The 21,381-nt window shown below is 40.2% G+C and overlaps 1 protein-coding gene across 2 annotated transcripts in view; it reads right to left on the reverse strand.

Annotated features, from left to right (window-relative positions):
• Window positions 1–21,381, reverse strand: part of SOBP (sine oculis binding protein homolog) — a 169,181-nt gene that overhangs the window by 121,182 nt on the left and 26,618 nt on the right. For both annotated transcript variants that reach the window (XM_013966453.2, XM_013966454.2), the window contains exon 4: window positions 2,130–2,281. In XM_013966453.2, the coding sequence (XP_013821907.2) occupies window positions 2,130–2,281 (152 nt within the window). The remainder of the gene's footprint in view (window positions 1–2,129; window positions 2,282–21,381) is intronic.

Genomic DNA, 21,381 nt, shown 5'->3' on the forward strand with positions numbered 1-21,381 from the left:
GCAGCAGCTGTACATGTTTATTGTAATACAATAGGATATTGTTGCAGAGATAACACTCTTGAAATTAAAAAAAAAAAAGAATCCAGCAAGCGATGTGACCAGTTTATTTCTCTATCTGAAAAACGAGACCGTCTAGTGCGGCAGAGGTTTGGAATACATAAATAAGCATGAAGATTGCAGAGAAGACAGGTATTGTGTGTACACTAATGGGCTGGGGGGTCAGCCCTCAAAGTCACTGGCTAAACTTCAAGTCACTGCCGCTCCCAGGTTTTACAGAATATTCAAAGAACTACCCCAATAACTACTTGCAGGAAGTGAAAAGTCTTTCTCCCTTTGCTGATTTTACGTACTAAGTATTCCAAATACTCTTATCTTGGCTCCCAGTTATCCATTTTTCAAAACTGTATGCTATGGAATTTTAAATTCAGTTTGACCTTAAACTTTATAATTATAAATATGTATATGCTGTATATATGATATGTATTATACATATATATTTTATGGACTTCTTTTTTTTTCAAATTGAATCAGATGCCTTTTATCAAAGGCTTAAAAAGTTGGATCACTGTGCAAAGTGCAACATGTATTACCAGGACTGTGACAAATTTATCTTGCTTGATTTTATTCACTACAGGCAGTCCATCAAGATTCAGACCCATAACCCTTTGGAATCATAGAAAGACAAAACCCCTGTTCTATAGCCATCTTCGGGGATGGAATGCAAAGTATTTTGCTGTGGTAAGTACGGCTTTGAAGATGAAAGCTCTGGGCCCACTCTTGTGATTGTTACCCCAGTGCTCAGCATTCAAAACGGGAGCCCCAGGGTCTCAGAGATCATTTTAATCCCCAAATATTAAAACAAAACGTGTCTCCCATGCGTTGTTCCAACCACCCTCCTCTAAAGCCTCACCAGCCCCTCCCGTGAGGCCCCTCCCAAGGGAAAGTGAACTGTTGACTGTCCCAAAAGAATTCCAATTTCCTTACTTGTCTCCCTGTTCCAGTGAAGATTATGAGACTAATTCTTAGAGACTGCTACTAAAATTCCACCTCGCTGAATTCTGCAGCCTAATTCTTTTGGCATTATGTTTTTTGGCTGAATGATGTGACCCAAATTTGAAGGAGATAATTCGCTGCAACAGTGCTTCTTGCAATGCAGTGAGCCCCAAACTAGCATTTCAGGATTGCAAATATCAGACTTAAAAAAACAGTAACTGTTTGCTTCAAAGAAGGACAGATTTTGATATTGTACAATGGAAATAGTTAGCAAAATGTGGACGATTTTAGGAATTAAGGAGGATTTGCAGATCAATGGAAAATCATCAAGAACTAGCAACTGACTTCAATTATTAGTGGCAGAATGCAATAGCGGTTCTTAAAAGATTAGGAAGTTAACTGAGTGTGTATGTTGATGGTACAAACATCATGCATTCCATTTCCCATCAATGGTGGCTAACGCTATTCTAAAAGGACACTTTCAGATCTGAGATGTCTTAAGACAAAACAAAAAAAGAAACCATAACCATGGCTGTTCCTGTGTTCACCCACCATGCTTCTCACAAACACTTCGCTGTGTGAGCAAGCTTGGTTCATATATTCATTATTTCATCTTCTCTCAATATCAATCAATTTTAATGTAAGGTGTCAAGAAAACCTTGACTTTTTCCTGATTAGAATTTGTGGGTCGGATTTTGGAAAGAGCCAGAGCAACATTCGCCTTGCAAACAAGTATAAAGCTGAGCCGACTAAAAGCTTTCTGGCCATGCTTCTGTGGCTAGTTCTTCAGCCTTGATAGGAAATTCCTACCACTTCTCTTTCATAGACCCTCGTCTAGTACTCCACTGCCAGAGAGACACTGTCACTTAGGATACCGGCTGCGACCACTGTGTCTTCATCAGATTCATTCACCCTCTCAGAATTCAAACACCAAGACAAGAGAAATTGAAGGACAGGTTACACATTATAAGGGGGGCTCCTTAATCCAGAAGGTTAAGTATGACAGAGAAAGAGAACAGACAAAACAGAAAGAATCAAAGTACGGGGTGCGCAGTGAGTTCAGCTAGAAGCTAAGAGGCGCATGCGCACGGGGTGGTGAGGCCCGCATGGGCCGCCTCTCTCTATGGTGCTCTTACCTTATTTCTCTTGAAGTAGGCTCGTCGGCAGGCGGCAAAGCACTTCTCGCTGCAGAAGCTTTTCACCTCACTTCCCATACTCAGGGAATAGCGCTTGATTCCCACTTTCTGGCACCAGGCACACATTATTTGTACATTTGACACATCATCTTCTATAATAAAAGTATAAGAAAAATGTTCATATCAGAAGCAAACATCCCTTCAAACTTAGACACACCCTGAACCTCAGAGATTTACTTGAGGTCTGATCTTAATTTCAGTACCTCACCACTTTCTGACCTAGGAAAATAGCCAGCTCTTGGTGGAAAGACTTAGTGCTTTTCTCCCTCTCGTTTTTCTTTCTTTTTTTTGGTTGGCTCCTATGTTTCCAAAAGACATCATTTATTTAAAAACCAACGCATGACTGCAGAGCCATGAGGGTTCCCAGGGCTTCTTATCCTGGTACAAATGCTTATTCTGCCTGGGTAAACCAGGCTCTGTACTAATGAAGCTTGGAAAGTGACTCCTTTCTTCAAGGGTACTGCTGACAGCCTACAAGATCCATATTGCGTGGGCTGCCCAGTGCTAACCGATAAAAGTGATGTCCCCATGTGAATTGGGACAGTCAGGAGCCAGGCTCAATCTTTCTGTGTTCCCAATTACTGTTACATGAAAGGGGGTGTTTGTTGACTCTTGCAGTATAACGATTTCTGGGTGATAGGGTCAGTCAAAGAAAGGAAAGGTGTGAGTGGCCAGGTTCTCTGGAAGGCAGGCAGTATCCCAGCTCACTGGGCAGTCTGCTATGATACAGCCTTCCCTAACCGCCATCCTTGGGGAGGCGCAGTACTGATTCAAATTCCCCTCCAGGTGATGTGGTTCATGGTCCTTGGATGGAGGAATGGTAATGGGGGGTTGTCAGCCATGAGGCCTGAGGTCACTCAGCTGCCCAGATCATTCTCAGCCAGACTGGTGGTCCTAGTAGCTTCTGTAGCACCTGGTACCCATGTCGAGGGAACACTTAGAATAATGTTAGGTGGTAGACAGATATTTTCAATATTTAAACTACTGTATTTCTTGTCCTTTGTAAGAGAAAAAAAAAAACAAATTTAACTAGCACAACAAGCCCAGAATATCACAAATATTATTGCTTAAGACAAACAAAGGCTTTTAAAGTGAGTCAGTTAATAAAATATATTGAGTAAATCATAGTGCAGGTGGTAAGATGCTGTAACAAAATGTGATGGTGATATTCAAATGACTGGAGTCAGGGAAACACGGGTATTTACACAGAAAATAGACGATTTCTTAGTGGAAATCTAAGAAATATTTCCTTGCTACCTCCTAGGGGGCTCTCACTGTATCTTACGTTTCCATGGTCATCCCAATTGACTCTGTGTGTGTGTGTGTGTGTGTGTGTGTGTGTGTGTGTGTATGACTGATTGCCTACCTCTTCCTCCTTTATGGATTTTTTTTTTTTTGTACTAACCCAAACTCATGCTCCAGACATGGGTGGCAATCATAAAATCCCCAACAAGCTCTGGTATAGTGTTGTCTGATTTCCGAATAAAATCCCCCAAAGACTAATTGCTAAGCAAGGCCTGGTTCATGAGTTGTTGACATATTCATGGTTCATAGAGCCTGTCATGCAATCATTCCATTTCCAGGGGAAAAGATTTGGTTTGAGGCAGTACGGTCATCAGCCTGCAAAATTAGAAGCAAACTAATTTGTAGTGCAGTGATATGGCTTTTTTCCCCCACCAAGTGTCATCACTCAAAACTCTGTGTAGCATTTTGTTTACCTTAATGGAATAAGTATTGTCATTTTAATGATCATTTTTATTTCACAAATTACATGTTGTAATTGATTGTTAATTATCAAATGAGACACTATAAAAAAAGAACCTCTGATGTTAATCAAACATTTTTGATAAAATAACTTCCTTTAAATGGAGTCATAACATGAATTCAAATGTCATGCAATGACTGTATTTAATAATGTATTCTATTCAAAGCAAGATTTATTTATATTTTGTATGATTAATAATATGGCACCTGTCTACAGATATTTTACATGGTATGAAAAAATAGCAAGACTCTATAATTTCCCTTAGGGTATGGTGGAGTTTTTAAAATTAGATTAGCAAGAGTATATGTAGAAAATAATCATCTATCATTACTAAACTAACTAGTACTAATATTTTAAATTTTATTTTAATAGAAACTAATAGTTTCTATTTTTCCAGTTAGCTACTTTAAAATCTTAAATTCCTGAAAAAAAGATGATACAGCAGAGTTCTCACAAATGATCCGTTGGCCAAAAGCTTGATTCTGGTGAAATCTGTAAGGAAAAAAAGATTTTACGGGGGAAATTATTTGGCCTCAAAGTTCAGTGAGGAGACCCCACTTTCCCAGGAGCCACTTTAGAACATGCCTTAGGTTTCCCCTTGCGGTTTCTTCCTTTAAATAGTCTGATTTGGAGGGATGTGGGGGTAGTAAGTGTTTTAGTCCTAGATCTTTAACTATCACAGACTAAAAGCGAGATGACAGAGGGTAAGGAGCAAAGCTATAAGAAGGCTGGGCAGCTGGCCTGAATCCTGGCCTGACCTGAAGGAATGATGCCCAGGGCAAAAAGGCCACTCACAGGTCTGTCTCATATTTTACTCCATCATCACCACACAGTCCTACTTGTCTTTTTTATTTTTTTATTTTTTATTTATTTTTTTTTCTTAAAAAAGTTTCACCATTCTTTTAAATTTTCATTCAAAACAATACATTTTAAATTGTATTTCAATTATACCAGTGCTGTCTATATTGTGGAAATGGATGATTTTAGGTTAGCCATGGACAAGTTATTTTTATATTTATAGATACTATTATATATTAGAAAGTCTTTTTTAAAGGAGAGGCAAGGATAGTTTTTTACAATAGAGCTAACAAATAAAAAGTATAATTTTAAAGCAGATTATTTTTATAAATAATTTGTACTACAAAGTAACGATATGAGAAAATGAGACAAAAGAAATTGTGCACTTTTGTATCTGGCAGTTGGAAAACTATTAGAATGGTACTTAGCATCTGTCTTGTTAAATAATTCAGTATTCTCTTCCGTTTTTCATAAAATAGTGTTTCATAAAGGCAAACCCTTTGGAAAACTGCCATCAGATATCTCCTGTTCTGTCACCAAACTGTTATCAACAGCTAATGCTCCAAAGAAGAGTCAGATAAAGGGATTATTCCAAAAGTTCATGAAAACATGTTCAGATATCTCAGATGTTCTAGTCTTAATAAAAGTCATTTTTATTAATATATTTAAGAAATAAGAAAGAACTTTGGTTATTAAAATTAATATTGTCAGCTAAAACTTAGCGGAAAATTCTGCCACCACACATGAGATGGTACCCCATCTTAAACAGCATGTCTGTATCCCTAGTAAATAAGCTTTTCTTAAGTACTTAAAGCCAAAATGCACGCATGCATGCTAAGTTGCTTCAGTCATGTTTGATTCTTTGTGACCCTGTGGGACTGTAGCCCACCAGACACCTCTGACCATGGGATTCTCCAGGCAAGAATATTGGAGTGGGTTGCCATGCCCTCCTCTAGGGGGTCTTCCCGACCCAGGCATTGAACCCAGGTCTCCTGAGTCTCCTGCATTGGCAGGTGGGTTCTTTACCACTAGCATCACCTGGGAAACACTAAAGCCAAAAGAATTGGTTCATTTTAACAAGCACATCTTTTTCTAAAAATCTGAAACCCAGGAATTGTGTGCATGCTTTACACTGGCAAAACAGAAGGCCCCAGCCCTTTAGTTTTTTGAACCTTATCTGCTTTAAAATTTTTTAATTTTAAAAATATTTCTTTAAACTAGGAAAACCTGATCTCTTATATGTAGGCTAAAATCTGGGCCATTAGAGACAAGATTACCTCAAAGAAAATTCTTATAACAGATTTTTCCTTATAGACATTATTAGCCTGTGTATTTTTCATAATGAACAATGCAGCAACAAATGCAAAATGCTTACAGCTTTAAATCACATTCCCATAGTGAATAGTTTATATAACATGATAAATCCTTCATATTATAATATCATATAAATATGCATCAGTCAAAATAGGCATGTTTCAATTAATCATGAAAAATTTGTACCACCTCTTTAGGATTTAATTAAGCAAAATGTTTAGGGCACATTCTTTCCAATCTAATGTTCAAAGAGCTATAGAACATTATTCTACTTTATATACCAGAAGGAGAAATCTAAATTAACTACTCTAAGATAAAATCAAAATTGTATTTATTTATCACAAAGCAGAGAAGTATGAAGTCAAGCATTTCTGGAATGCCTTGCTGAAGTTGAAAAATTGCTTATCTGGGGACTTAAAAATAAGGATGGCCTTGGTCAATGCCATTCTAGAGGCATTTTAATTGGTTATGAACATGCATACTAGCTTACCTGACCAGAGCACAAAGCAAATCAGGAGGGCCGTAACGGACCCCAAGTGATTCACCACGCTTTTGTAACTTTCATGGGAATCTAAGACTGAGAAAACAAATCTAAAAGTATCTGCTGGTGCTGTTTCTCTCCTCCAACAGTTCCTAGAATGCATATGTCCAGATAATCATTTCAAGACTTGAATTATGTTTGAAACAATCTGGAAGACAGCTTGAAGTGATTCGTATGTGTTTTCCACACTATGAAATGAAAGCACAGGTAACATTCAAACTATTTGTTGGAGAAGTTACACTTAAGAACAGAATAAATACATGGCCTGGAAAGCAGGCAAGAAACTAAGATTAAAGTTTGCTTTCTTTGAAGCCCTTCTTGGAATAACTGAATTTCAAAAACCTTAAGGCAGTCTAATTTAAAAGTCTCTAGAGTCCTATAGAAGCTCCTGTACAATTCCTTGTGTTCTAGAAATAAAAATAAGGGAGACTAGGAGAAAATCTGGACCACTGAACCAAAAGGAAGATAATTATGGCTAGTAATTATTTCATATTTAATAGGTGCCAGGCACAGTGCAAAGTTCTTTAAATCCATCATTTAATCTTCATCACAGCTACCACCACCCAGGCAGGTAGGTACCAACAGTATCCCCCTTATGCAGATGTGGAAAGTGAGGTTTAGAAGCCAAGTAATTTGCTTCAAATCATATAGTCAATACATACCAAAGCCAAGATGAAAACCAGGGCATCTGACTCCAGGGCCCAAGCTCTTGATTACTACACCTTAGGGACCACAGTCTTTCTAAATGGGTTAGATTATACACCATCCACACAGACATCCCTCCAAGAAAAAGACTAAAAGCTGTCACAGATTCTGCTACTTGCACAGCACACTGCTCCATAACACACTAATAGACAAAATGGAATCAGAAAGGTCAAAATGTCTTTGAGGAGACAGCTGAAGTGTTACTCAATCAATATTTGTTGGTCGATTTTTTTAAGAAACAAGTTAAAGGCCCACAGTGCAAGCCTATGCTTCTTTATGACTATGAGACGTGGATTTGCTGCAAACATTCTGTCTGCACCCTCAAGGGCCACTTTAACATTAAATGATGAGACAGAACCAATATACCTGGGTCTCAGGAAGCAGTCATTCTACTCACAGCTTTTTCTTTTGTAAGGATGGGGATTAGCAGCAGGACATGGATAAGACTGACTTTCCATGTGAGTGAAGTAAGGAGCCACTTATATATGTGTAACTTTGAAGATTCCAATAAGAATATTCTAGCTTCAAAAATTATCCTCACCTACTCACAGAAATCCATTTCTACCATTACGGAGTAATTTTCTGGGCTAAATATTTCTTCTATTCCATTAAAACATAAATTCCCTGAAAACAGTAAGGCTCAATACATATTTATCTGTAATGATTTATGCTTTAAAGTGAGTGATTCTTTCAGAAGAACAAGTTTTCACAGAGAGTGGAGAAAAGGGCTACGAACAGAGCTCCATGAGAAAAAAGGAGGGCAGAGATGGGAGAAGCTAAGGGCACAAGAAGCCTCTGCTCACCACTTGGCTAATGTTTAGCCCTGGGCATATAGGCAGAGCTAGCTGAGGACCAGCAAGTGAAGGCAGAGTGGCCAAAAGCCTGTTGTCTGATCATACTGCAGCATGATGTCGAATATTTTCAGAATGACTCTTAGATGTGAATTGAAAGCACAGGAGAAGCTGAAGAAGGTGGGAAGAACGGCATATAGCTAGGGATCCGCAGAAAAGAAAAGCAACAGGCAGATCCACTTATTACAGCTCAAGGGGGGGCCGGTTTTTAAGCAAATGAGGTAACAGATACCTACTCCTTTGCAAACTTAAGTCGCTATTATTTGAAAGACAGTATGATAAAGTGTGGAGAGAGGGAGACCGAGAACACAGGTGAAAATACTATTACTGCCCCTTCCAGCTGTGTGACGTGGGCAAGTCACTCAAGGAATAGTAATGCCCACTTTAACTCTAGCTGTGGTGAGGATCAAATGAGAGAAAGTAGGCACATTCCCCATGTAAATGAGACTTCCTTAAAATTACTGGCAATTAGAGCCATAAGCTGGAGAATCCCATGGGCAGAGGAGCCTGGCGGGCTACAGTCCATGTGGTTGCAGGGAGTTGGACACGACTGAGCGACTAAGCACAGCACAGCACAGAGCCATAAGGAAAGGGTAGGTGACAGCTGTATGCAGTCTGGGAGGCCCAATGAGTAGGTACCAGCCCCTTCAATCACATCCCTCCCACCCAGTGGATGATATCTATAGACCCAATATCTGAATACAAAGAACAACCCAGTAATTGGTTAAATTTCATTAACTCAGACTATTTAAGAATAAAGCCATTAGGTTTAATAAAAGCTTCACTTACACTTATTCTTTTAAAAAATTAGTGAAATTAACAGTTGACAAGGTATTGCCAAATATGTCACTGTACTGCTAGATATTCTGTAATTAATAGATGGGAATTATTTGTAATTATTACATCAACTGTCCATACATGGGTGGATCTTTCTACACACTTGAGCAGTTTGCTCTTTTAAAAAGTATATAGTAACAACTGAAAATCTCTGCCACCTTGGTAACTGAACTATCAAAAATTGCCAAAGAATAGAGTCTGAATTAATAAAATTTTATTACACTTAATTCTCATTAAAAGGAGAGATGCAATTAAATGATAGTGGTTCCATACAATTATGATTTTTTACAGTACCTAAAATAACTCCCATTTTTCTTTTGGAAGTAGAATTATCTGAAGTGATTTCAAGATTTAAAATAGTCCACATCCCTTCAAATAGGGTAGCTGTTGTTTAGTCGCTAAGCAGTGTCCGACTCTTTTGCAACCCTATGATCTTGTAGACTGCCAGGCTCCTCTGTCCGTGGGATTCCCAGGCAGGAATGCTGGAGTGGGTTGCCATTTCCTTCTACAGGAGATCTTCCCAACCCTGGGATTGAACCCGTGTCTTCTGCATTGGCAGACGGTTTCTTTACCACTGAGTCACCTGGGAAGCCCAAATATAGTACTTAACTCCAAAATAAAATCTAAATTGCTATACATAAACTAAAATTTGGTTCCAGTATATAAAAGGAAGGGCTTTTCTGGTGTGGAAGGGCTTTTCTGGACTGCTGTGGTACAGTCCATAGGGTCGAAAAGAGCTGGACACAACTGAAGCAACTTAGCACACACACATATAAAAGGAATGAGCATATTATACAAATTATATAATATGTATTCAAAGCATTATATACATATTATACAGAATGACAGGGAAAAGATGGAATCATAGAAGCATATATGATAACATAAATAAATAGATAGCCAATGGGAATTTGCCGTATGACTCAGGGAACTCTGATTGGGGCTCTGTAATAACCTAGAGGGTTAGGAACAGGTGGGAGGTAGGAGGGAGATTCAAGAGGGAGGGGACATATGTACACCCATAGTTACTTCATGTTGATGTATGACAGAAATCAAACCAATATTGTAAAGCATTCAACTGATTAAAAATAAATAAATATTAACAAGAACTACACAAAAGATTTTTTGTTTGCTAAAATATGTACAAAGTACAAAAAGTTAAAAACTAATAAAATTAATTTTAAATTTTCTAATGGAACTTTTCTAGCTAATTTAAAATTATTTATATATATATACATATATATGGGGATATATATATATGACACATAAACATACATATTTGTCAAAGATATGGCTCCAGAATGAATTAAACACTTACATCCAGGTGCAGGTCCCTGCACTAGGTTACTGGTCAAGAATGCTGAGTTGAACAGGACATGACCCTTCTCCCAAGAGAACAGACCCAAGAAGTCTGTGCCTCATAGTCTAAAACAGGAGAATGTGGGAAGAGAGGGTTCAGAAGCCTGTTGAAGCCCAGAAAACACAGCTGTGAGTTGGGCCTTGAAAGGGGAGAAAGTTCAAGAGCAGGAGGCACAGGACAGAGGACCGGCAGGAGCCAGGGAGTGGCAGACATGCTCAAGGACTGGGAGAAGCCCTGTGGCCCCTCAGTTTCCACAGCTGTATGAAGAGAGAAGCCAGAGATGAGACTAGGACTGCCGGGGCCTGCATGAAGAGTCCCTTAAATATCATCTTGCTCTGGGGTAGAAGGGGCCCCTCCTCATTCCACAGGTAATAAGGAGCTCCCAAATGTTTCTTAAAGGACATGACAGGATCAGAGATGTGCTGAGAAGTGTGACTCCAGCCGGGAGGATCAGAATTCAGAAAGGCTGGACTCTCATTCCACATCTTTAGAAACAGGCACCAGGAGAGCAGGCACCATGACTCGTTCATCTTTGCGTGTTCAGTAACTAGTACATATCAATGCTTACAGTATGTTGAATGAATGCATAAAAGCGTGGATGGACAGATGGATGGATGGATGGAGGCAGAGGAAAGGAGATGAAGTTCTGAATCTATATAGTAACAGTACAAATGAAAAGGAAAGGATAGACTTAAGAGACTTCAACAATCACGAAAATGTAGGAATGTAACTCACCCAAATTCAGAGAATTCATCTCCCTGTGTCTCTAATCAAAGCATATCAGAGGAAAATCCAAAGAGTTCTTTGTGAAAACTGACTCTGTAGTCAAATTCAAAGTGAATTTGCTTTACTTCCAGTGTCTCTTCCTTACTCATTTCCCCAACATTTGAAGAAAGAAAGTATTAAGAGAGATCCTGTAAAGTCCCAAAGTAGTCATTCCCTCTTGCATACCACGCTAAACTTGAATTCTTTAACCTGACACTACTGAGCACACGTGCCTGCAGCAGCTTAATGTTAACTTAAATACTTTCACTGATTAGCGAGTGAAGGGACGTTTTCTAAGTCTCTTCGAAAACCTCACCTCCACTTCTCAGTACTCACTGTAGAAAGTCTGTCTTTCCTATGCACTCACCCTAAGAAGGGGGAATAAGAAAAGAAGGGGAAGAACTTAAGAGGTAAAAAAAAAAAAACAGAATTCTCAATGCAACATTTTCTAAAATACACCCCCACAGAACACTAATACCATGGGATACTTAGAGTGGTGTTATTTAAAACAACAAAACTGCCACAGTCAAATATGTATGGGAAGCATTGGGCCAAACAAAGCTAAACAACAAGCTCTTTACTGTAAGACTTCTGGGTTCTACCAATGTGTCATTAGGAATCTTCAAGAGGGAGATAACAGTGTGCTGTATTTCACAAACGTGACCATGGACAGGTGTTTTCAGAGAGAATCCACAAGACTGGATTTCCAAGGACAGTCCTGCCCTGTAATAGTGCTGAAGCATGAGCGCTTCTGTGTGGGTCACTAATTATCAGGAAGGTTTCTTCTCTTCTGCCCAGAATTTGGATCCCCATTGCTAGCAGCTCTGTCTGCACTGAGCAAAAGGACAAGGCCAGCAGCCATGGGGCCAGTGCTAGGTGTGCTAAGACACCCACTAGTCCCCAACAAACACCACCTGTCTGAACAAAGACACCCACGGTCCACTAAGTCCTGTGGTGTCTGCTACATGCATCATATACAGAGAAGGCGACCCTTTCTGCTATAAAGTCCTACAGAGAAAATGGCAGACATCAATAATAAGGAAACGGGAGAGTAACACCGCTCCTAACAGACTGAATAATTCAGGTCCACTGAATTCACTAATTCAGGTAGTTGCCATGGACAAGAAATGCGGTGAAAATCTTGTCCCCCATCCCTGAGTCCTGTATTTGACCCTCTGTCCAACCTCAGGTGCTCTGGGACGATTCTGCTGCAGTGATGGGGTTGCTCTCCTCTGGACCTCTCTCTCTTCTACATGGCTCAAGTCCAGGCACCAAGTCTCAGCATCTAGCCAACAGATGCACATGATTAGGGACAAGGGAGCAAGGTCAAAAAGTGTGCACCAGCACACTGATCACTTCTGGACAAGCAATTCCAAGCCCCTGCTCTACACAGAGGGGTATCATCTCCAAAGAAAGACAAATAGCAGCATATTAGGACGAAAGGGCCAAACTGCTTTATATAGGACTTCAAATAAGAAAAGTATTCCCATTACCCATTATTTATCCAAAGGGCTCATTTCTCCTTCTGAAATCTGGCTGTCCCACTAATTATACTTAATGGGCCTCACAGTGCTTGACAAATCTCCCCAGAGGGGAAACCTTCATTGCAGATAAAGGATTCATTTATTTACTCAACTTTGTGTCAGACACTCTAATAGGGTCTGAAAATACACTGGCAAACAAGACAGACTCGATCCCAGTCCTCAAGGAGCTTTCCATGGCTGCCCCTAGCATAAAATGCCAACAAGCAGTAGAAAAGGACTGTGGGAAAAGCAAGCCTGCTCCCCAGGGCTCTCTGTCACCACCCAGGGGTAACAGAAGTCAGGCATTCTTGGTGACTACAGAGGGGGTATCGGCAGCCCCAGTGCGGCTGTGCAGCACGCCATGTTCCACCTCTCGGCATTCCAGGTAGTTCAACCGGGCAGAGTACCTGCTGCAGCTACCATCCTAGGGGAGAGGAATCGACAGCCTAGAGACCGGGGGCCAGAGGGGCATGCGGGGAGGGTAAAGCCTTCGCATCATGCACTGCTGTCATCTCAGCCCCTCCCCTTCCCTCCATGACCTGAACTGCAAGTTCAGCAGACTAAAGAGTGGCAAGAACCTTCACTGAACTAACTTTGTCGAAAGAACCAAGATGAACCTGCCAGAACACTGTCAAAACGATAATTTACTTTCCTCTTCACCTTCCCATCTTTGAAATATTCGTTCAGATTTCTTGAATGAGAATAATGAGTGATTGCGGGGCTCTCTGAAGGGGCCCCATGCCAATCCCTGTTTGGAAATATGATGAGCCCTCACGTGCCAAAACAGCCCGGCAATGGGAAAGGCAGAGGGTCACACCCACTGTAACGCTGCAGAGTCCTCTCTTCTCTCTGCATACTCCCGTTGGGCCATATCATCTACGCACTCCTGTGACTCCCGCTACCATCCATAAGATGAAGATTTTCGAACTGATAGTGTTACTAATCAGTTTATATCCAACTGCTTCCCAGCGTCTTAACCTGTCACATCCAAAGCTACATACACACCCCTCCCATTACCTGCCCCTTCAACCTTCCCATAACTTGTTTCCTGTCTCAGTTCCTGGCCATCCATGCAGTTACCTGCGAGCAGAAATCTGGTTATCTTTCCTGCCCCTTCCCTCCCTTTCACCTCCTATATTCTGATTAATTATTGGGTCCTCCTAAATATTTTTTACAGTATACCTATTCATTCATTCAGTTATTATTTACTCAGTCTAATTACGTACCAGGCATTGTCCTAGGCTATACAACACCCATCATCGTGGAGTTTACTGCTATCCATTCCAAGGAAGCCACCAACACCTCTCGCCCATACTACAGGTGGCTTCCCACTTCACTCCCATCTAGCTCATTCCCTCCACTGTGGAAATGAGGAATTCCTCTGAAGCAAATCTGATTAACTGCTTTCACCTGCCCCAAACCCTTCAGTGGCATCCACTGCCCTCAAGAAGTCAAACTGTCCCATGGCTCCCATGCCCAGGACAGCCTCTCGGCTTGTCTACTCTCTGGGCTGTGCCTCCTTCTCTTTACCTTGAGGTGCTCTCTCCTCTGAGCCTTTCCATGTGCTGCTTCCTCCCTCACATACAACCTCAAATCCTTGGCTGATTTGTATCTTATCTTAAATCTCCTCCTATGGAAGCTCTTCCTGCCCCCAAACCTGATCAGATACCAAAGCACTCTGGACTTGATCATCATCAGACCTGATTGAGTTGTCTTTTTTTTTAATGTCTGTCCTTTCCACCAAACTGTGAGCCAGTTAAGACAGAGACCGTATCTGTCTTGTCCACTAGAAGGAAATGTCTGACTTCGGGCATCAGCATAAGGAGAAGAAAAAGCAGAATCCTTACTAGATGCACTTTGTGTAGTTGGATGTCCAGAGTCGGGGCAGGAGGTGGGAGAGGAAACCAAGAACACCCTCTTTGCTAACCACTCAGAACAAAGTTGCCTTAGAAGGAAACACCAGTGAAAAGCCCCCAAACAGAATGCAATCGTTATTTCCACTCTCCTTGGCCAAGTCCATGAACTAAGTCTTCTCAATTTAACAGAAACTTTGAGAAGTCAGCATGGAGAATGTCCCTAGAATAACAAGAGTTACCAACTTAACCTCCACTCCTCTCTCTTAACCAAACTTTATTTATACCTTCAAATAATTAATTTCAAACACTTTAGTCAAGTCTTAATTAATTCCAGAAACACGCCCACCCTCTACAAGCAAGGGCAAGGACAGCTGACGTTTCCTCTTATTTCCTATTAACATCTTAGCATCTTGGTGACCTGGGGCAGGGTGTTCTAAAATCTTAGCTTGGTCACACTCCTCAAAAGAGTTTATAAAATGCCAAGAAAAGTTCCAGGCTGCCTCAGGTATCACAGAGATGAGTGATTTAGAATCCATGTTTAGATGGTGTCCTTAATTCTGCCATGAAAGCAACTTGGTGACCTTAAGAAGCTCATTTAGCCTCTCTAGCCTGCTTTTCCTCATCTGTAAAAGAGGAAATTTCCATAGATGATCTCCTAGGTTCCTTCTAACTAAAAATCTAGGATTCTAAATTTCTCAAAACAACAAGATCCATTTAAAGGAGTGCAGCCAGGGGATAATCTTTTTCCTTTCGTTTCCTTTCTTGAACCCCTCATGTAATTTCTTTTTTCTCCTTCCGTATGACCACCACTGTTGTCCCTTGCCCTTATAGAAGAGGCTTAGGAAATTCTTTGGCTGATGGGACAATTTTAGAAGTGGACCTTTCTAAGCTCTCCAATATTTGTGCCACCACAAATCTGGTACCCTTTTTTTAATTCTTTATTACATTTTCATGTTTCACTTTAAAGAGATAAACATGAATAAAATTCTGACTTTTTATATTATTTTCCATTAATTTCTGATCTTTCAGTGTGAACTTCCACACACGTAGTATTTTGTCCTGAGTCTTCCCAGAAAACAGAACCTGAGACAAAGATTTGCATGCATGTGGTTTACTGGGCATGTGATTCCAGGAAGACTAGGGGACAAGGGAAGTGAACCTGGGGAGGACAAAGAGCCAAAGTAACAGTGTAATACTAAGCTAGCCACTATTAAAGGAGACTGGTATTCAGTCGTAGAGAACATTCCTTGGAGTGTGAAATAAATTTTATAACTCTTTGAAGTGAAAAAGTGAAAATGTTAGCTGCTAAGTCATGTCAGTCTCTGTGATCCCATGGACTGTAGCCCACCTGGCTCCTCTGTCCATAGAATTCTCCAGGCAAGAATACTGGAGTAGGTTGCCATACTCTCCTCCAGGGGGTCTTCCCAACTCAGGGACTGAACCCAGATATCCCACATTGCAGGCAGATTCTTTACCATCTGAGCCACCAAGGAACCAGGGGGGCAAAAGGAGAAAGAATTTATTCATCACATCTCATGTCCCACTGACCTAGTGTGTCAATCCCTCTATATTTCTGGTTTGCACTTGTGGATGTGCTACCAAAATGATTTACATGAAGCCCATGCTGCCATATCGGGGAAGTCCAAAGGCAAGAAACTAGAAACATATGCCAGAAGCATGAGGCAAGGCCCTTTCAGAATGCACATGTCTAAGCTGTCAAAGTACCACAAGAGTCACTGTGGGACCAACAGGAGCTGGAGTGGTACACAAGAGGTGTCCCACACACAGAGTCGCCATCACTGCAGGGCCTGGTTTCTAATTCTTGTGTGGGATTGTCATGTGCATTGTAGGATATTTAGCTGCATCCCTGGCCTCTACTCACTCACACCAGTACCATCCCCTCTACCAGCTGTGACAACAAAAAAGATCTCCATATACTGCCTGATGTCCTCCTGGGGGCGGGGCATGCAAATTTACCCCCTGATAAGAACCATACTGCTCTAGATTAATGTGTGTCCTACTTTTTTGTCACTCATTCAGTGACCCTTCATCTCTCTCTACTTTCAGTTCAGTTCAGTTCAGTTCAGTTGCTCAGTCATGTTCGACTCTTTGCGACCCCATGAATCACAGCATGCCAGGCCTCCCTGTCCATCACCAACTCCCAGATTCACTCAGACTCACATCCATCGAGTTAGTGATGCCATCCAGCCATCTCATCCTCTGTCGTCCCCTTCTCCTCTTGCCCCCAATCCCTCCCAGCATCAGAGTATTTTCCAATGAGTCAATTCTTCGCATGAGGTGGCCGAAGTACTGGAGTTTCAGCTTTAGCATCATTCCCAGGGCTGATCTCCTTCAGAATGGACTGGCTGGATCTCCTTGCAGTCCAAGGGACTCTCAAGAGTCTTCTCCAACACCACCGTTCAAACACATCAATTCTTTGGCGCTCAGCTTTCTTCACAGTCCAACTCGCACATCCATACATGACCACTGGAAAACCATAGCCTTGACTACATGGACCTTTGTTGGCAAAGTAATGTCTCTGCTTTTCAATATGCCATCTACCATATCAAAAGCAGCTCTCAAGTAGATCACTTTGAGAGATATTAATGTCTCATGCCTGTAACTTAATTTTTAGGCTTCACCATGATATAATTCACGTAAATAGACGATAATTCCTTAATAATAAGGAATGATGAGATTTTAAATATTCAATTTGAGAAAGCTATGAACAGACTAGATAAAGGATAAAAATGTTAAAGCTACATTCTAGGGCTTAGTTGATGAAATCAAGAGAGGAAGGAGCTAATTTTTTTTTTTAATCTAGGTCTCTAAGTCAAGGACACAAGATTTTCTGAGACAAGAGTTTTTCGGTCTGAATTTTGTACATGTCATATACACACAATTTCACACTTAACTTCAAGGCCCACACTCATCCACATAGGCCCATCCGAGGAATCCCTAGGAGACAATGTTAACTACTGTTGCTGAGCATTTAAATTGTTTCCAGTTTTTAGCTATTATGAATAAATGCTACTATAAAGGTTCTTTCAAATGCTTTTGGCTCAATATATATATACACTGTGGTGCTGGAGAAGACTCTAGAGAGTCCCATGGACTGCAAGGAAATCAAACCAGTCAATCCTAAAGGAAATAAACCCTGAATATTTATTGGAAAGACTGATGCTGAAGCTTAAGGTCCAATACTTTGGCCACCTGATTTGAAGAGCCGACTCATTGGAAAAACCCTGATGCTGGGAAACATTGAAGGCAAGAGGAGAAGAGGGCGACAGAGGATGAGATGGTTAGATAGCATCACTGACTTAACAGACATGAATTTGAGCAAACTTCATGAGATAGTAGAGGACAGAGGAGCCTGGCGTGTTATAGTCCAAGGAGTTGCAGAGTTGGACATAACTTAGCGACTGGACAATATATATATATATTGGACGTAACTTAGCGACTGGACAATGTATATATATATATATACACACACACATTTATGTTGAGTATATATCTAGGATGGAATTATTGGATAATGGGATATGTGTATGTTCAGCATTGGATTTCCCAGGTGGCTCAGTGATAAAGAATCTGCCTGCCAATTCAGAAGCCATAGGAGATGTAGGTTGGATCCCTGGGTTAGGAAGAACCCCTGAAGGAGGAAAATGGCAACCCCTCCAGTATTCTTGCCTGGAAAATCCCATGGACAGGGGAGTCTGGTAGGCTATACAGTCCATGGGTTCACAAAGACTCAGACACAACTGAGCAACTGAGCACAAACACACACGTTCAGCATTAACAGATGCTGGCAATCAGCTTTCAAGAGTGGTTACACTGGTTTATACTCCCACCAGCAATGTACAAGCATTCCAGTTGCTCTGTGTTCTCCAACACCGGGTATGTCAATTTTTTTTTCATTTTTGCTATTCTAGTGTTTGTATACTTGTATCTCACTGGGATTTTAAATTTTATTTTCCTAATGACTAACAATACTTTGGCCACCTCATGTGAAGAGTTGACTCATTGGAGAAGACTCTGATGCTGGGAGGGATTGGGGGCAGGAGGAGAAGGAGACGACAGAGGATGAGATGGCTGGATGGCATCACCGACTTGATGGACATGAATCTGGGTGAACTCCAGGAGTTGGTGATGGACAGGGAGGCCTGGCATGCTGCAATTCATGGGGTCGCAAAGAGTCGGACATGACTGAGTGACTGAACTGAACTGAATGAGACTGAACAACTTTTAATATGTTTATAGGCCACTGGGATATTTCTTTAATGAAGTACCTGTTTATATTTTTTGCTCATTTTGCTATTGGGATGTCTTCTTTTTTATTTCCAGGGGTTCTTTATGTATTGTGAATGAGTCTTTTGTGGAACATGTATTACAAACATGATTTCCCACTTTGATTTGCCACTTCATTTTTTGAAAGATATCTTTTAATCAACAGAAATTCTTAACTTTAACAGAGTCTATTTAATCAACTTTTTTCTTTATGGTTAATGCCTATAGTATATAGTTTAAGAAGTACTGGCCTACTAAAGATCATAAATATATTCTCTGAGGTTTTCTTCCACAAGCTCTAATGGTCTACCTGTCACATTTAGATCTATGGCTAGAACTGATTTTTGTGAATGGTGTGAAGAATCAACATACATTTTTTAGCATTAGAACTTTTATTGAGAAGAATATTCTTTCCTCGCTGTTTCACAGTCATTTTTGTTATTACAGACTGAATGTTTGTGTCCCTCCAAAATTCATGTTGAAGCTCTAAGTCCCAAGGTGATGCTGTGTTTTGAGAATTAAATAGGGTTAGATGAGGTCACGAGGGTAGAACCTTGGTCTGATGGGACTATTGCCCTTATAAAGAGAGACACAAGAGAGCGTGCCATCTCTTTCTGCCATGTGAGGACACAGGGAAAAGGCAACCTCCTGCAACTCACAGAGAGAGTTCTTACCAGATGTTAACCCTGATGACTTTGCTCTGGACTTCCATTCTTCAGAATTGTGAGAAAATTAATGTTGCTTATTTAAGCAATGCAGCCTATGATATTTTATTATGGAAACCCAAGCTGACTAATACTTTTGTCATAAATAATCAATCTAGGTTATTTTCTAGATTCTATTGCAATGGCTTATATGTATATCTTTATATCATTATCTCTTGTCTTTTTAAAAAATTCAACAGAAATCATTTATTATTGTTCATGGTTTCTGTGGATTAGGTATTTGAGAGTGATTTGGAGCAATTCTGACTCAGGATTGCTCATGAGATTACAATCAAATGTCTTTGGGGGCTACAGTCACCTGAAGACTTGACTTAGACAGGGGGATCCTGTGGTTCTAAGGTGGTTCAGACCCAGGGCTGGCAAGTCAGTGCTGGCTACTGGTAGGAGGCCTCAGTTCCTGCCTATGTGGGTCCTCCTCACAGGACTGCTTAAGTCTCTTCATGCTCCCCACAGAATGAATAATGTGAGAGAATTATGCAGAAACTACAATAACCTTTTATGATAGCCTTAGAAGTTGGTCACACAGACTATCCCTGATTCAGTGTAGGAAGACACCACCAGGAGACTATGATTTGGGGGTCATTTTGGAAGCTGGCTACCATAAGTTCATAAAGTCCAAAAATAAGCAAAAATAAGCTATATTGCTTAGGGAGACATACTAAGTTGTTTCAACTATAGAAGAAAGGAAAGGAATAATTACCATGAAAGTAGTTACCCTATGGAGGAAAGAAGGTTTGAGTACATAAGGATCACTATTTGTAAAAGAATGCATATATATTTTATGCACTTTTACAAAATTTATATATTTCATAATTGCAAGGAAAGGTTCTATAAAACATTAAACCAAAAGAGAACAGACATGAAACAAAAAGTGCTCTTACCTCTTTTATATCTCAAATATAGATCAATAAATTCTAAAGGATAATTTTAAATATGGTTGAAAGAAGAATAACAACAACAGCAACAATTAACACTAATAATATTAATTAATTAATAATTATTCTAGTCATAATAAATATTGAGATCTGACAGTATAAGTCTTCTAATTTTGCTTTTATTCTTCAAGACAGTTTCGGTTAATCATACCCCTTTGCATCTCCATGCATATTTTAGAAATAGCTTTTTAATTTCCACAACATTCTATGATGAAATTTTTATCAGAATTGAATTAAATATATCAATCAATTTAGGAAGAATCTGCCTTTTTAGAATATTTAGTCTCCACTTCTTAAACATGGAGTGTCCCTTCACTGATTTAGGTTTTCTCTGTGTTTATATGTTTATAGTTCTTTGTGTAGCAATCCTGCACACATTTCGTGAGGTTTTCTTCCCCCTTGCTATTTGATGGTTTGATGCTATTTTAAATGGTATTGTTAAGGTTTTGTGTGTGTGTGTGTGTGTGTGTGTGTGTGTGTGTGTGTGTGGCTGAAATATACAGATATAATGGATTTAGGGGTACTGATTAGTTTAGCACTAATCAAGAGATGGGAATACCAGACCACCTGACCTGCCTCTTGAGAAACCTATATGCAGGTCAGGAAGCAACAGTTAGAACTGGACATGGAACAACAGACTGGTTCCAAATAGGAAAAGGTGTACGTCAAGGCTGTATATTGTCTCCCTACTTATTTAATTTATATGCAGAGTACATCATGAGAAACGCTGGGCTGGAAGAAACATAAACTGGAATCAAGATTGCCGGGAGAAATATCAATAACTTCAGATATGCAGATGACACCACCCTTATGGCAGAAAGTGAAGAGGAACTAAAAAGCCTCTTGATGAAAGTGAAAGAGGAGAGTGAAAAAGTTGGCTTAAAGCTCAACATTCAGAAAACGAAGATCATGGCATCTGGTCCCATCACT

Source organism: Capra hircus, chromosome 9, assembly GCF_001704415.2.
Source record: "Capra hircus breed San Clemente chromosome 9, ASM170441v1, whole genome shotgun sequence".
Lineage (NCBI taxonomy): Eukaryota > Metazoa > Chordata > Mammalia > Artiodactyla > Bovidae > Capra > Capra hircus.